The sequence below is a fragment of the Diachasma alloeum genome, unplaced genomic scaffold, assembly GCF_001412515.2.
Source record: "Diachasma alloeum isolate Michigan unplaced genomic scaffold, Dall2.0 Dall_scaffold_00781, whole genome shotgun sequence".
Classification (NCBI taxonomy): Eukaryota; Metazoa; Arthropoda; class Insecta; order Hymenoptera; family Braconidae; genus Diachasma; species Diachasma alloeum.
Window position 1 is genome coordinate 38671 of NW_021680911.1, and position 17741 is coordinate 56411.

Genomic DNA, 17741 nt, shown 5'->3' on the forward strand with positions numbered 1-17741 from the left:
TCATCATACTTGCAAGCTACAAGCACAAGGAGCTTTTTCTTAAATGGCAATCGCATTTTTTACCCTAATGAAACTTGTTCTCCTTGATAAGTAGTTTTCAAATACCTCATCATTCATGTGAACTCCTTCGATTTTACTCGGAGAATGCGACGAAAATGAGTTCTGTTATCAAACTGAAGATTCACACACCCTTGACGCGTCTTGGCGTAGATAATTGTTCTGCTAATCCATTTACCAACCGTAGTTATGGAATGTAAACAATAACAAACAATTCCCCATTACCTCGAGGATTCTGCTATTCGAAACAGTTTCAATTCAATCAGAATCGAGTTAGTATCCCCTGTAATTTCATTGAACACATCACGATGTATTCAGCGAGTGAAATTGTCGATATTTTACTCGTATTAGGAGAGTGCCGCGGAGTCTATCGAGCCGCTGCCCAGATATATCGAGAACGGTATCCTAATCGCCGACGTCATCCCACAGATGCTGTAATTCAGAACATTGAAAGGAATTGTAGGAGAGGACGAACTTTTCGACGACAACAACCACAACAACAAGGTATTAATCCTGATGATCCACGAGCTGTTGCCATTCTCGCTATGATTCACATGAATCAACACATCAGTTTGAGAGAAATTGAATGAGATTTAGGTATACCACGGAGCACAGTACAAAGAATTCTGCGATCTGGCCGCTACCATCCGTATCACATAACGTTGACTCAAGCATTGTCCGCGCAAGACAGACGGAATCGTGTTGACTTTTGTAACTGGGCCTTGCAAAGACTGAATGAAGATCCGAATTTTTTCCAGTACGTTCTTTTCAGTGATGAGGCAACGTTCCAGAGTAGTGGTTCGTTGAATCGACACAATTCAGTAGCGAAGCGGTAAACCGGGTCAAGTCGACTCAGCTCTTCGCTGAGTTTTCGAAGAATATCTCCGAACCTAAGAGAAATAGCGAAATTGTCATTATAACCTTTTTTGTAGAGCGAATTAAGAGCTACAAAAAAGGTTTGTTTGGTGAGGAACTAGATTTAGGGTGGATTGGGAGGTTAGAGGATCGTCGCTGTGAAATAATTGTTGAGAGTCTTGACCTAATATGAACGTTACTTTATTCTCGCTCTCAAACCACGCTTTGTCAAATTTACAGAACACCTTGTCACTAGTTGATCGTACTGAATTAATTTTAATTGTTTATAGTTTTTGCACTGTTGAGTCACTGGTTAAATGGCCAATAAATAATGTGATTTTCTCTTTACTGAATTTCTATCGCCGAGCTAATAGACGTTAATGTACTGAACGTGTCTACACTCTGCGCGTTACTCAAATACGGAGTTGAACTCTAATCAAAACGGACTATATGGCCGATCGTTTTATACTGACTCGCATTGATTTACAGTGACTCTACTAGACCTGAGCGTTGACCCGGAAAACACCGATGATTTTCGTAATTGGCCGAGCTGATCGACCTTGGTCTTGGAGAGGTTGGGTTGCGTTTCAAACACCCCGGGGGCATTCAACATCAGGGTTGTTGAATTACTGGTTGTCGTTCTGTTGGTCTTCTACGTCCTCTAGTTGATCTTCTTCTGGAGGTTGTTCTGGTGGTGGTGGGTCTGTTGGCAACAGACAGAGCGTGGCGATTGGTTGATCAAACTCCGAGTGGGTCGTTTTGATGTTCTGGAGGTTTGGTGACCCGTCTGGATGCGTGCCGACTTCTACCTTGGTGATTCTCACTTTGGCTACCCTTGTAAGCCCATCTGCTCCTGGTTTCGTTGCTATGACTCTGGCAATTGGCCACTGCGTTGGTGGAAAGCTGTCTTCCATCATCAGCACCATATTGTCAACCTCTATGTTCTGTTGACGTGTCTTCCACTTGTAGATTGACTGGTACCGTTGAAGACACACTTTGGACCACCTGGACCAGAACTGGTGAATTATCTGCGTCACCAGGTTCCATCGTCGAATTTTGCTGGGGTTCTCGTTGACGTATGAAGACTCTGGGATTACTTGGAGAGGCTCACCTATCAAAAAATGTCCTGGTGTGAGCACTTGGAGATCTTCTGGGTCGTCCGACATCGGACAGATTGGCCTGGAGTTTAGACAGGCCTCTATCTGGATCACTATGGTGTTGAGTTCCTCAAACGTTAGTGTTGTCTTTCCCAGGACTCTTTTGAGGTGATATTTTGTTGATTTCACGGCTGCTTCCCATTTGCCACCGAAATGAGGGGCTCTAGGTGGTGAGAAGCTCCATTGTGTCCCATTGGTGGCGAGAGCAGCCTGAATTCGTTGATTTTCTCTGGAAGCTTGGTGATAGAGCCTTTCTAGAACTTCTGCTGCGCTGGTGAACGTGGTGGCATTGTCACTGTACATGACAGCTGGAATGCCCCGTCTTCCGGTGAATCTCTTGTAGGCTCCTAGGAAAGCTTCCGTGGTCTGGAGAAATGCTCTGGATGGTGATACTCTGGTTGCAGGCAGCTGACCCATCTGTTGTTGAGCCTGCTTCCCTCGGTGTCTGGTGCAGATAGCACAGCGCAGAATGTACGCTCTGACTGTGCCCCTGCCACCGATTATCCAGTACCTTTGTCTGGTGTAGGCCAGCGTGAGTTGAGTCCCTCCGTGGAGGGTTCTGCGATGAGCTTCTTCGATCACCAGTGTGGTGAATCTCGACTGACGTGGCAAGATTATTGGGTGTGTCTCTTCAGGGTGTAGGTCTGAGTTCTTCAGGCGTCCCCCAAGTCTCATGATGTTCAACTCGTCTAGGGTTGGTGTGAGCTTTGCTAATTGGTGACCTCGTGGTAGCTTTTGATTTCTCTGAAGCACACGAAGGGCTGAAACAAAGTACTGATTTTGTGTTATTTTTACCCAGAATAATCTCGCTTCGTTGAGTTCTCTTGTTGACAGGACTGGTCCCGGGGGCGTCGGCAGTCTCCTGAATCTGTCGATTGCCCTGTTGATAGTCGCTGTTACTGCTAGAAGCCGAGCCATCGAGCTGTACCTGGTGAGTAGCTCAGCAAGTTCGTTGACCTTTGGTGCAACTGGATGTGCTCGTGCTGGTTTCGCTTCCTTGGCCACTTCTGGGATGTCCATTGCTGGAGCGTCAATTATTGATTGTGGCCACTCTTCAGGATCCTGATTAATCCACTCAGGTCCTGACCACCAAAGTTGATGATCTGCTAGCTGACTTGGAGATATGCCTCTGGATGCGCAGTCGGCTGGATTTTCTTTCCCACTGACGTGTCTCCAGATGGCATTCGGAAGAGTTTCCTGAATCTTGACCACTCTGTTGTGGACGAAATCTTTCCACGTTGATGCGTGGCTTCTGATCCAAGCGAGTGTTACTGCTGAATCCGACCAAAGATGAGTTTCTGCATGGTCGAGCTGAAGCATACTCTGTGTTGAGGCTACTAGTTGTGTTAACAAGAGAGCTGCTGTAAGCTCTAATCTTGGAATAGTCATGCGCTTGATCGGTGCTACCTTTGTCTTCGCGCAGACCATCACTGTTGAAGCTGGCTCGTTGATGTTCCTGGTGCGTATGTACACCACTGCACTCATAGCTACGGTTGAAGCATCTGCGAATCCGTGTAATTGAATGTTACTTTCTTTTGATGTTAAATTGAGCCATCTGGGTATAGCAACTTTGTCCAATTCTGTGAGTTCCTGGCGAAATAACTCCCACCGTNACTCTGTGTTGAGGCTACTAGTTGTATTAACAAGAGAGCTGCTGTAAGCTCTAATCTTGGAATAGTCATGCGCTTGATCGGTGCTACCTTTGTCTTCGCGCAGACCATCACTGTTGAAGCTGGCTCGTTGATGTTCCTGGTGCGTATGTACACCACTGCACTCATAGCTACGGTTGAAGCATCTGCGAATCCGTGTAATTGAATGTTACTTTCTTTTGATGTTAAATTGAGCCATCTGGGTACAGCAACTTTGTCCAATTCTGTGAGTTCCTGGCGAAATAACTCCCACCGTTGAGTGTNGTCCAATTCTGTGAGTTCCTGGCGAAATGACTCCCACCGTTGAGTGTACTCCGTGGGGAGGGGGTCATCCCAATTACATTTGAGTTTCCAGAAATCCTGTAGGAGAATTTTCCCTTTTACGACGACTGGAGCGATGAAGCCCAAAGGATCGAAGATCTGAGCTATCTCTGAAGATACAACCCTCTTGGTGATCGTCTGTGTGTTGAAGTCTCTGGATTTATACCTGAATGTCGGACGACTGATGCTAACACATTCCAAGAACTTTGGTAACTGATTCTTCAAACTGGATTACGGCTTCCTCTGTTGATAATCCGAGCTCGTGCAATAGCCGTGGGCAATCGCTGCTCCATTTCTGAAGAGCGAAGCCTCCAGCCTGACAGAGTCCTTGTAGTTGCCAGACTATCTCCTTGAGTTCTGCTGCTGACTCAGCTCCGCCGTAGATGTTGCCAACATACCGACCTCTGGTGATTGTCTCGACGGCTGCTGGAAAGCGGTGACCCTCATCCTCCGCTAATTGTTGAAGAACTCTCAGAGATAGCCATGGAGAACAGTTGAGACCGTAGGTGACTGTGGTTAGCTGATAGGAGATTTGTTGCTGATTATCATCAATCCACAAAATTCTCTGGAGGTCCCAATCGTCCCTGTGAACTCGTATCTGTCTAAACATCTTAACGATGTCGGTGCCAAACACGAGTCTGTGCTTTCTCATCCATGTCAAGACGTCCATGGCGTTGATCTGCAATTTTCCACCAGGATATAATATATCATTGAGTGACATACCTGATGAGCTGGGACTGGAGCCGTTGAAAACGACTCTCAGCTTTGTGGTGATGACCTCTTCTCTCAGAACACCGTGGTGTGGCAGATAATAGGCTGGGGTAGGTTCTGGAGAATCGGGTGCTCTCTGCATATGTCCCAAAGCCTCGTACTCGTTGATAAACTCCTTGTAGAGCTGGGCATATTCCTGATTGTTGTTGAGTTTGCTGACTGTTGATTTGAGCTGTCGTGAAGTCTTGAACTTTGACTCCCCGAGCGCTTCTGCTGACGTTTTCAATGGGAGCCTCACAATGTAACGCCCTGTTGAATCTCTGCTGTGTGTTGATTTGAAGTGTTTTTCACACTCCAGCTCGTCTGGTGATAGCTCTGAGTTGTTTGAACGTTGGACTGGTAATTCTTCCTGGACCCAAAACCTTTGTAGAAGCTGTAGTAGTCGTTCATTTGAAGATTCTCGTACAGCTGATAGGGAGACCCTCGTTGAGCAACTGGAGCAGTTGATTGGACCTGATAATATCCAACCAAATGCTGTGCGTTGGCCAACTAATCTTGACTGTTTAGACTTGACAGCTTCATCTTTAATTATCTGCCCGTAGTTGTCAGCCCCTATTATTATATCTATTGGTCCAGACTGGAGATACTGTTGATCAGCTAGTTGAAGATTTTCTAGTGAGCCGATGTCGACTGATTCACAGGAGAATGATGGCAGGATTGCCGTGATTTTCTTCAAGACGTGGGCGTTGAGTTTTACTTGCTGGGGCCCGTTGATTGCTTGTAGCGTCACTGACACCCTTCCTCTTGTGTGGCCTGAATTGACTCCGCCAATTCCTATTAATTCCAACGTTTCTGTTGTTCTTGTGAGGTGCAGTTGATGTACGAATTTCTCAGAGATAAATGACACCTCGGATCCTTGATCAATTAGTACTCTGGCTCTGCTGATGAATCCTTTTGGGGATTTTACTTTGACTCGCGCTGTTGCTAACTGCACTGATTTTTTATCTGCTTCTTGTTGAGTTGTTTCTGCATTCTCACTGGTCCGCTGATTGTTGAGGTTGACTGTTGCCGTTGATGTACTGGGTTGAGCTGTTGAGAATGACCAATGAGGAGGTTATTTTGTTGATTATGCTATAATTCGTTCACTCACTCGTGATCTTGTCTGTACTCTGCCCTGGATCGACTTTTGCTGATGCAGGGACATCTGTTGATTCCAAGTCACGTCGAGTTCGTGGTGGAGCGTTGGTGTACTCGCTTCCTCCATGAATTAAAGTGTGGTGGTTGCCCTGACATTGTTGACATCTTTTCGTTGAGAAACACTTCGTCTTTCGGTGAGGTCCCAGACAGCTGAAGCAGAGGCCATTGCTTATGACCACGCTATTCCTCTTTACTGGGGGCAACTCCCTGAATTTCTGGCACTCAGCGATGAAGTGTTTTTCCTTACACATGGCACAACAGTTTCTCGGAAGAAGCCTCTCAGCGTTGCTGTCTTGTTGAGTAGCTGCTGCGTAAGAGCTCTTCTTCTTCTTCGGTGATTTCCTGTCGGCGATGTTGGTTTCCTGTGTTGCATGAAGCTCTGATCCTGCGTTGATTCCTCTGCCGCAGGCTTCGACGAATCCGACGAATTCCTTCAGACTGGGAAAGTCTCTGGAGTCTCCCAGTTTCAATTCCCACTGCTTGAGGGTTTCTGCATCTAATGATCTCCTCAGCAGGTGGGCGATCATCTGTTCAATCAAGTTCGCATCTGAGAGACCGACTACCTCTCGTAGCTGGTCTAGCGACTCGACTGCTGCTGCTGTGTTGTGGTTGAGTTTCTCCTGAGTTGCCTTGGTGATTTTTGGTAGCTGCAGTATTCGATTGAACAGGTACTGAGCCACCAATCTTGGATCATCGTATTCCGCCTTGAGCTTCTGCCAAGCCTTTTCATAATTCCGGTCGTTGATGTACAATGTCGATATGAGAGTAGCTGGAGGTCCTCTGAGGCTGCTTTTGAGCCTAATCAACTTCTCCACTGGTGCGATTGTTGATTTGGTACCGACCAGCGAGGTGAAGAGATCTCTGAATTCCTTCCACTGGGATGGGGTGCCGTCGAAAGCCTTCAAATCCAGACGTGTGAGCTTGTCTGGGTGTTCTTGGCCTGGTGAATTGCTTGCGGGTTGAGTTTTCTTCGACAGCCGACCTTTCAGCTTACTGATGAGCTTTATACTTTGCTCCTTTGTGGCAGCTGTCTGTTCGACTGATTCCTTTAGTCAAGTAGGGATGATCGTGAGGGGGATATTCGATTATGCCTCCCTGCTGTGAGAGAAACTCTGCCCAGTAGGTCTCAAGGATTTCTTTCTGTCCATCCAGCTCTTCCACGGTGACGTCCTCGTCATTCATGATCGTGGTGGTGAGCTCCTCATAAATGTGGGTGATGCTCTCCACTCTGAACTTTAGCTGCCTCAGTAGAATCTCTTGATGCATAGTGAGACCTGCAGCGGGTAGCCCTATCACCTCCGAGTATCTCGTCTTGATGTGCTGAATTCGTTGAGTACTCGGGATGTTGGCTTCGTCTTCAGTCTCGCTGATTACAACTTTCGGAATTGTTGATGGTGGAGGTTCTGTCTTCGTTGGTTGTGCCGCTGCGCCTCTAGTATCTTGTTGATTATCTACGGCTTGTTGTTCAATTACGGTATCTGGATCAGACATGATGATGTAATTGAAAGTCTACTTGCCTGAGAATTCCTTGTTGAGTGGCTTCGGATGTCGGTGATGTATCGACTGTCGATGCGTTACCAACCGTTGTCGTACTGTCGAAGCGTTACCGACCGTAGATGTTTGCGTTGTGTCGGTAAGGCGTCGCTTGGAAGGCCGCCTGTTGCTGAGCGCACTGGCCCAGCGTTGAGGTCCTTCGGCAGTACTCATAAATCCCGAACTCTCACGAACCTTTTCACCACTTTGAGACGCTGATGTTTACACTTCGGATTACCGCCAAGAGAAAATAATAGCACAAATACTCTTTGTCCGTTGAGACTCTATCCGTTGACCGACTCGTGTAGACCCCGAAAGTTCGTTACACGAGGCGTCTTTTTAAATTCACCCGAATCCGATCACACTAATTACTCCCAAATCCGGCTCGAAGGACCAATGTTTGGGGAGGAACTAGATTTAGGGTGGATTGGGAGATTAGAGGATCGTCGGTGTGAAATAATTGTTGAGAGTCTTGACCTAATATGAACGTTAATTTATTCTCGCGTTCAAACCATGCTTTGTCAAATTTACAAAACACCTTGTCACTAGTTAATCGTACTGAATTAATTTTAATTGTTTATAGTTTTTGCACTGTTGAGTCACTGGTTAAATGGCCAATAAATAACGTGATTTTCTCTTTGCTGAATTTCTATCGCCGAGCTAATAGACGTTAATGTACTGAACGTGTCTACACTCTGCGCGTTACTCAAATACGGAGTTGAACTCTAATTAAAACAGACTATATGGCCGATCGTTTTATACTGACTCGCGTTGATTTACGGTGACTCTACTAGACCTGAGCGTTGACCCGGAAAAGACCGATGATTTTCGTAATTGGCCGAACTGATCGACCTTGGTCTTGGAGAGGTTGGGTTGCGTTTCAAACAAGGTTATTACACAAACATAACTATCTTCTTTAGATTCCGAGATATTCGTTAAAAACTGACCAATAGTCTAAATCGACATAAACCGGATTACCGCTTTGCTACAGAATTGTCATTATTGGTCAAGAGAAAATCCTCACTGGACTCAACACATTGATCATCAGCGGTATCGTCGATTAGTAAGTGATAGGTCCATACTTTTTTTATGGTAATGTCACCGGACAAAGCTACCTGGAATTCTTGCGTAATCAGTTGCCAGCGCTGATGGAGAACGTGAACTTGCAGATAAGACAGAGAATGTGGTTTCAGCAGGATGGCGCTCCACCTCATTTCGCTCGAACTGTGAGGGATCATCTGAATGATTCGCTCCCGAATCGTTTGATGGGTCGGGGTCTTTACATTTCATGGCCTCCACGATCACTGGATCTCACGCCGCTTGACTACTACCTGTGGGGCTTCGTCAAAGAAGCTGTTTACGTGAATCGGCCGACCACTCCGGTTGACTTATAGAGACGTATCAGGGAGGCTATTGCAAGTATTACGCCCCAAGTTCTTCGAAGGGTTGTTGGAAATTTCCGCCGCCGAATTGAGTTGTGCTTGCAAGTTAACGGTGGGAACATTGAACAACTCATGAACTCATGAGCGCATGAACTTCCACACATGTTTGCGCTATTTTTCCTCCTTTTTTTTCAGCGCAAGGGATGCGAGCAGACTTTACCTCCACGTGGTGCATCCTGGGTCACGCTAAAAAAGTCTGAATCTTTAGTTTGATAACAGAACTCATTTTCGTCGCATTCTCCGAGTAAAATTGAACGAGTTCACATGAATGATGAGGTATTTGAAAACAACTCATCAAGGAGAATAAGTTTCATTGGGGTAAAAAATGCGATTGCCATTTTAAAAAAAGCTCCTTATGCTTGCAGCTTGCAAGTATGATCGTGAAAGCTCAAAAAAATGCATACATCAAATGTCCTCCTCGGAACCCTACAACTTAGATTCCTGAAAATTTCCTGTCACTTGCCCCCCTTAGAAGATATTTGGGTGCATTGTTTCAAATGGGACACCCTGCATAAAGTTTAAAAAAGAAGCGGATCTCTTTTCCGAAAGTCCAAGTGTGACCGTTTTCGTAAACAATTTTTACGAGGCCTTAGATCTATAATATATTGAATATAGTCGAAAACGTGCACATTTTTTGTACTCCTAGAGACACAAAGGATACTACAAGAATTATCACATTGTTTTGTACTCTAGCGAGCTCTTATATCTATTATATGATCTATTGCAGATGATTAGCATGAAAAATTTGAATTAACTGTCTGACCGTGCATGCAGAGATAATCAAGGAGTAATAGATAAAAAAATCTTTGCGTTTATAACAAGCTAAAATATAATTAAGTGATGAAGATGGAATCGATATTACTTGAAAATAAATCGAAACGGGCCTTATTGATTAATGAGAACATTCAGATTAACGTTTACTCGCAATGAGGCATGCAGAGGGAATTCGATATTTCAATTATATTTTTCTATAACTGAAATGTGATCGGTATTTTAATACATAGTTTTTGTTCGGTTTTCCACGGAATTGTTTTTCGCACACGCACACTCACGCACACTCGCTCCTCTCGCATGCTTGCATGGCTTCTCAGGACTGACCTGCGCAACCGACTGAACTGACCAGTGGCCTCTCACCTCTGACACCTGAGGCGCCACTTGATGGACAGGTGTCCAGCGAATGCCCTCATTTAAATTGGGGCACGTTTGGACCCACGATTATCGACACCTGCCACCTTGCGGTCTTTCAATCGGCCTCATTTGCATATCGGCCATCGTACGGTGTACATGTCGTTCTGCGAATTTTTCTATTGTTGCGCGAATTAGTTGCTCTGCGCCATTTAGTTCTTTGAACTGTGTTAATCATTTTGTGACCCGCGCTAATATTCTTGACCTTCTCAATTAATTAAATCTCACACGTATAATTTTTTTGACTTCAAATTAAATTGACTTTTGTGACCAACGCCACGTGTAGTGATTTCTGGACCTTCTCACGCTCCCGGAAAATCCGTTTTTATCTCGCCCATCGCTTACTAATTCCACTTAAACCAGATTCGGCATCGAACAGTTTTATCGATACTCTTCTTAAAATTTGAGAAAATCTTTATACGCCTCAAATAGATTTGTTCAATTCAAATTTATTTATTAAACGCCTGTACACAATCGCATGACAGTTGTGCCAGCATCCAAGCAATAATCGAGCGGTAATTTATTTAAATCGAACCAGCTCACTTAATAGGGAAAAGAGATAGATATAACCTCTCTCTCTCTCCCTCTCTCTCACTTTCTTCTCTTCGCACACATACGCGTATACACACAAATACAAACCTATGAAATCAGACATTACTACACACACATTACTACATTAGTCGCCCCGTGATTACAACCTTTATGGCGGTTCCTCGAAATTTTAGAGCAGCGCGACTTCTGTTTGCGTCACGCTCTGTTATTGTTCGAGGGCCGCTCAAGCATCGTTCGAGATTCACTCGAGCGTCGTCCGAGATCCGCTCGAGCATCATTCGGTGCTAATCCGAGCTCTTTCGATGTACACCGATCAACTTCTGTCGCGCACGAGCAGCTCTTGTGCTCGATCGATATATACTCGGTCAGCTCGATATTCAGAGCCTACCTACATTACCGACCGATTGACGACTGAGCTCGTGCGTACGCAGTCTGGCGAAACTTGGCAATGCCGCACTGTCTGTGCCGGTTGAAACACGATTCCCGGCAAATTCTCATTAGACTCGCGATAGTGCGTTGTTGGACATGGACAAGAATAAAGTGCCACAACTTATCGAAGAAGTTCAACGTAGGCCAGTTATCTGGAACAAGTCGCTGAACGAGCATCGATTGAAGGGTCTCGTCGGCACCGAGTGGGATAAAGTAGCAGTTAATATCCGTGTATCGAGTAAGTATACTTTTGTTTTTTCACCGTTACACTCTCACGCGACCGCGATTGTCACGAGGTTATAATAGTGTGGTTTATGGAAATTCTCTTTCGTTATTACGACATCGAAACTCATTGAATTCGAAAAAAATGTAGCTCCTCCTTTGTTAATTTCTCACGGCAGCACGTTAGATCTTTCTTTGTAATGAGGTAAACAAAGTAAAATGCGGTGCCGTGTACAGCTACAAAAAAAGATCTAAGGCAGCACAATGGCTGTAAACTGGAATTCATGAGAGAGCGATCGCTTGCACGAAATCGCGAGAAAAATTAGCATTTATGACAATTCGTCGTCGCGATTATTTAAAAGGATATTTGTCAAAACGCAAATTTCCGAAATTTAAGTTCTTTCTCATTCGTAGTTGAGATTTACCCGCCCGTTTGCAATCGAACTCTCATGTACGCAATCGAATGATACTCGTCGAAGCCGCGCTGTTCCAGGCAACCGGGCCTTTAGGATGAATGTAACTTAAGGTTGAATAATACAATACCATTTTAGATTAGATTTTTCTCGTTACAGAATTTTAAGCGCAGAATAAGTGAAAAGCTCTTGTTAAAAAGTTCAAAGGTGAACATTCCCGCGTTCAACTTCACCGATCGGGCGACGGTCTAGAGAACACTTATGTGTCGAATTGGCCCTACTACCAATCGCTATCATTTTTAGCCAGCTCTATACTTCCCAATCCATCAACTGGAAACTTGGACAGCGTGGCTGATGTAAAGCCGCTAACCACCATTGAGATTGGGGAATTAGACTGTAAGGAAGTCGGCCAAGAAATGAATAAAAAACAAAGCGACATTGCTGAGGAGATACTGCGTATGCACAGCGAGAAATACGCATTGTTGGAGAAATCTTTGACCAACAATGCAGGTGTAAGCAGTTCAGCAGAACTGGACAAACACAATATGGCTTTCTTTGAAACACTACTGTCAACACTAAGAGAAGTCAGTAAAGAGGACATCCTGCTCTGTCGTAATGATGTATCACGGGTAATATTTAATTATGCCTACAAAAATGCTACGTGGAAATCAATCAACGACTGCACAGTTGAAGAAAGGTCTGTAGCACCAAGTACTCCAGCACCACCAAAAAGGAAGAGATAAATAATGGACGAAGATGATGGTACGAACAGTAACATAATTGATGAATTATTAAAATTGAAATTGTATATACGATTATACCCTTTTTTTAGACTGCCAGATTGTAAGTTCGTATCCACCTCGGCCATACTTTCAGCCCAATATATCTATTAAGATGGAAAAGAAGTATAAGCCCACTGCAAGAGAACGTGAAATCGAACAGCGAAATAGCGGTAAATATTCTTAACCAATTTTATAATATTCAAATAATTTACTTTTTTTCTTAATTGTATTTCTGAATGTTAAACAAAAAAAACGATCAAGTCTTAATATCAATAATAAATAGTTGAATGTAATTTTCAGAAATGATGCGACTTGGCTACGACCGCTATGCATATACTCCTCGTCCAGCATGGAAGTGGAATGACCATATTTACGAGCAACAGGTACTTCCATACCCTAGACAGCGCCAGCTTCATTCCATAGAAAATCAGGAGTGGTACGGTCAAGGTGGAATTTCAAGGCCAATTCCTGCATCTAACTCTCATCCGTCTACTATAGTGAGCCCTGAATCGATAACAAGGCAAATTCCATCAACCCATGCCTTTTCTGCAGTGGGCCCTGACTTTGTCCCAAGACAAATGCCGGCATCTAACGTTAATCCCTCTACTGCAGTAAATTGTGAACGTGTATCAGGGTAAATTCCACCAAGCCTAGCGCTTACCCAAGACATAAGTTCAACTTTGGAACGTCCTGCAAAGATGACTCAGCCGACTGCTTCTTTCCCTGAAGGACCCATCACGAATAATTGTATGAGTGGCTCAAAAGGATTGTTTCTTCACGATTCTCAGGCTGAATTTCAAGGAAACAAAGAGAACCACAATTCAAGTCTTCAAAATTGGGGAGCTCCTGTGACAAGTGAAAAGGTGGTCCCTGATACTCAAATACTGCATCAATATAATAAATCAGTTTAATAGTTTCGTGCTAAAATTTTCGTTATCAAGAGCCTTCAACAAGACGATGGAGAAGCTCGCTAAATCCGGGAAGAGCCTGAAGAACTTCACCTACACCGAAAAAGAAGTAGCAGATGAAATCTACTCGCAATAAGTTCCACGCAGTTTCTCTGGGTGATTTTTAGTAATATTGTATACCGTGTTTCTTTGGTATAAGATTTAAATTTTTCAAATTATATCACTCTTTCTATGTAATATTTAATTTAAGGTCTAGACTAAATTTCAGTTATTGAGAATTAAGTTCATTAAGAATACTTTTATTAATAATTTTTTCTAATGTTTGTATACGAGTGGCTTAAAAGGGTGAATTTCAATGAAACAAAGAGAACCAGAATTTAAGTTTTCAAAATTGTGGAGCTCCTGTGACAAGTAAAATTATGATAATATTATAATATTTAATTTAAGCAATAAACCAAATTTCTCTAATAAAATTATAAGAATTTGTTTTTCGAGGACCTTCAGAAAGCGTTCACATACAAATAATACAGTAGTTAAGGGTGCGCATCGCTACTGATGATTTGAAACAACTTAACGTAACGTTTAGAGGTTATTTATCAAATGGATCGCGAGTACATTGCGTATATCTTCACCCTTTATAGCTTCTATAAGCGCATCATCATCATCGATTGACATTTCTACATTAACATTGTGAACATTATTTTGGTGCTCCAAATCGATGATGACGTTATGCAATAAACATGTAGTTTTTATTATTAAATTTATGATTTTTGGACTGTTATCTACATTAGTGTAATAAATACGCCATTTCTGGCTAGTTAGAGCAAACGCATTTTCTACAACGACACGAGCTTTAGACAATCGCTTGTTGAATATTTTTTGTGCTTGTGATAGATGAATACCACGATACGGCTTCATTAAAATCTCGGATATAGGGTACGCTCCATCTCCTACGAAAAAATATGGCAGGTATAGGTTTGAATTTTCTACTTTACTAGCTTGTGGTATATGAATTTTTTTTTTGTATTAAAGCTTTATAAAGCCGAGAAGCTTTGAAAGTTGCCGAATCATGTTGACTGCCAAATCCTCCTACATCTATAATGACGTATCTGTAGTTGGCGTCGACCACAGCTTGTAAAACAATAGAATAGTACCTCTTATAGTTATAATACAGTTTCCCAGAATTATGTGGCTTTTTTACAGCTACGTGACGTCCATCAATTGATCCTATGCAATGCGGGAAGTTCCATTTCTTTTGAAAATCCTGAGATATTTTAATGAAGTCACTGATGGAAGGAACTGGCATATATAACGATGCCAGTGTCGACCATAGGACATTCATTGTCTCAGATATGATCACAGAAACAGTTTTGATTCCCATCTTGAAGGAAAACGCCAATTCAGAATACGTACTTCCTATCGCTAAAAACCTGAAAAGTTAAAACCCGTAATTAATATACATATAAAATGATATAAAATTTAAACTTACTTTATTTCAAAATAAAACGCTTAAATCAGCATAATACAAATTACCTGAGCGTCAAAACCAATCTTTCTTCCGGCATAATTGGTTGAGCGTGTAAGTTACACCACTTCTTCATCAGCGAGGGACTAATTTTTGACAGAATATAATCAAAAGTAAAGACACTCATTCTCATATACTTAATAAAGTTTCCAGGATTCTTTCTAAGCGCAGGAAACAACGTGATGTATTCTCCATTGGTAGAACGACTATTGTTGAGTTCGTGAGTTCTATTACTATACTTTCGGTTCATGAACTCTGAATTCATTGTTGACTATCCCAAATAATGTAATAGCGCAATATAAACCAATTGACGTAAAAAACAATAATTTTTTTCTTTCATTAAACATTTGAGGTTATCTTATTATTATGTTTTACATCAACAACGACTTTACATCACAACGCTGTTCAAGTTTCCAGTTGATGGATTGGAAAGTACAAAGCTGGCTAAAAATGATAGTGATTGGTAGTAGGGCCAATTCGACACGTAAGTGTCCTCTAGACCGTCGCCCGATCGGTGAAGTTGAACGCGGGAATGTTCACCTTTGAATTTTTTTTGCAAGAGCTTTCCACTTATTCTGCGCTTGAATTTCTGTAACGAGAAAAATCTAATTTAAAAGGATATTGTATTATTCAACCTTAAGGCCCGGCATGCAAAAATTTTTTTTTATTTGTATCTCTAGATTTTCCAGAATCCCCCAGAATCCATGCTCATTATACTCGTTTACGGGGATACTAATAGCGGGCGGAAAAACGCATGAAAAATTATGATTTAGGGATCAAATGAAAGATAATATCCTGTCACATGTCGGTAATTAGGTCTTGGGGGCAAATAATTATGATTAGTAAGTAATGATGAGCATTTAATGTACCCCGAAATTCACTAATTTTTTCAATTAACAAAACAATATGGCGGCTGAATTCTGCGCCCAGAACAAACACTTATTATAATTTGTACGGAAGCAACACACACTTGAGACATAATTACCGACGCGTCGAATATTCTGACCTTTCGTTTGGGCCCAATATTGAATTTTTTTGTCTTTGTTCGCACGTAATCAGTATCCCCGCAACTGAGGTAATCACCTGTCAATTTCTGGAGATTTTAGCTCCACTGAAATCTGGCAGATAGCGCCACCATCAACTCGGGGACAAACCGAGTTGATGCGAATTGGCCTCAGAATCGTATGTAGGAGTCTGAGCCCTCGGGTGCTTCTCGTATGATATAGTGCATAAGTGGGAGTGAGATGGTCATTTTTATGACTGTCTCACTCCCTCCCGTGCTGAAACGACCATTTGAGATTCAATGTTGTCAGATGGTCATTTGGGGGGCGAAGGGGGGGATGAAAAGGGTTGAGATGGCACCCCCTGATAGAAGGGGACCCCCCTCAACCCCCCAAAAAATATTTGACTTTTTCGGAGCAGAGCAAAGGGGTAATGGGAGGTGGAAACCCCACATTGTTAGATTTTTTTTAGGAAAAAAATTTATATTCATTCCAGGGGTTGAAATATACCTACAGTTTCCAAATAAAAAATGCCACGGGCACCCCCTCAACCCACCCAAAAAGATTCGACTCATTCGGTGTAGGCGAAAGGGGCGATGGGGGTGGAAACCCTAAACTTTTAGATTTTTTTAGTAAAAAAAAAATATTTCATTCCAGGGGTTGGAACCAACTTATATTTTTCAACTGAAAAAATGTACAGGGGCACCCCCTAAACCCCCCAAAAAATATTCGACTCATTGGGAGCAGGGTAAAGGGGCGATGGGAGGTGGAAACCCTAAATAATACAAATTTAGGGTTTCTACCCCCACCACTTCTTTGCCCTACTCCGAATGAGTCGGATCTTTTTTGAGGGGCGGAGGGGTGCCTCTGAACATTTTTCAGTTGAAAAATGTCCGCAGGTTCCAACTCCTGGAATAAAAATAATTTTTTATACTAAAATAATAAAAAACTGTGGGGTTTCCGACCCCCATCACCCATTTTCCCTACTCGCAATGAGTCGAATATTCTTTAGGGGGTTGAGGGGTTGCCCGTGGACATTTTTTAGTTGAAAAATGTAGGTAGGTTTCGTACCCCTGGAATGAAGAAAAAAATTTTTTTACAAAAAAAATCTTAAAATTTACGATTTCCATCCCCCCCCCCACACCCCTCGAGCCTACTCCGAATGAGTCGGATATTTTTTTAAGGGGCGGAGGGGTTGCCTCGGAACATTTTTCAGTTGAAAAATGTTGGTTGATTCTAACCCTTGGAATGAAAATAATTTTTTTTCACTAAAAAAAGACAAATTTAGGGTTTCTACCCCCACCACCCTTTGCCCTACTCCGAATGAGTTGGATTTTGTAGAGGGGTGCAGGGGGTGCTTCTGAACATGTTTCAGTTGAAAAATGTTGGTTGGTTCCAACCCCTGGAATAAAAATAATTTTTTACACTAAAATAATAAAAAACTATGGGGTTTCCGACCCCCATAACCCCTTTTCCCTACTCGCAATGATTCGAATATTCTTTAGTGTTGAGGGGTTGCCCCTGGACATTTTTTAGTTGAAAAATGTAGGTAGGGTTTCTACCCCTGGAATGAACAAAAAATTTTTCACAAAAGAAATCTAAAAATTTACGATTTCCAACCCCCCTCCCCCTCAACCCTACACCGAATGAATCAAATCTTGTTGGGGGGGGGTTGAGGGAGTGCCCGTGAACATTTTTTAATTGAAAAATGTACGTCGATTCCAACCTCTGGAATGAAAATATTTTTTTATATTAAAAAAATCAGAATGTGAGTTTCCACCCCCCCCCCCCCCCCCCCCCCC

The 17741-nt window shown here is 42.8% G+C and overlaps 2 protein-coding genes across 2 annotated transcripts; both read right to left on the reverse strand.

Moving 5' to 3' along the window:
• Positions 1-1538: 1538 nt before the first annotated feature.
• On the reverse strand, positions 1539-7438 carry LOC107044655. Its single transcript, XM_015266604.1, has 4 exons — positions 7064-7438; positions 5901-6993; positions 4234-5839; positions 1539-3864 (listed from the first exon to the last, which is right to left on the reverse strand). The coding sequence occupies exons 1-4, from the start codon at positions 7436-7438 to the stop codon at positions 1539-1541; spliced, it is 5400 nt and encodes a 1799-aa protein (XP_015122090.1).
• A 6828-nt stretch (positions 7439-14266) lies between these two features.
• LOC107044656 lies at positions 14267-15071 on the reverse strand. Its single transcript, XM_029126567.1, is given in 2 exon segments — positions 14267-14843; positions 14947-15071. Coding segments are annotated over 2 exon segments (702 nt in total).
• Positions 15072-17741: the final 2670 nt, after the last annotated feature.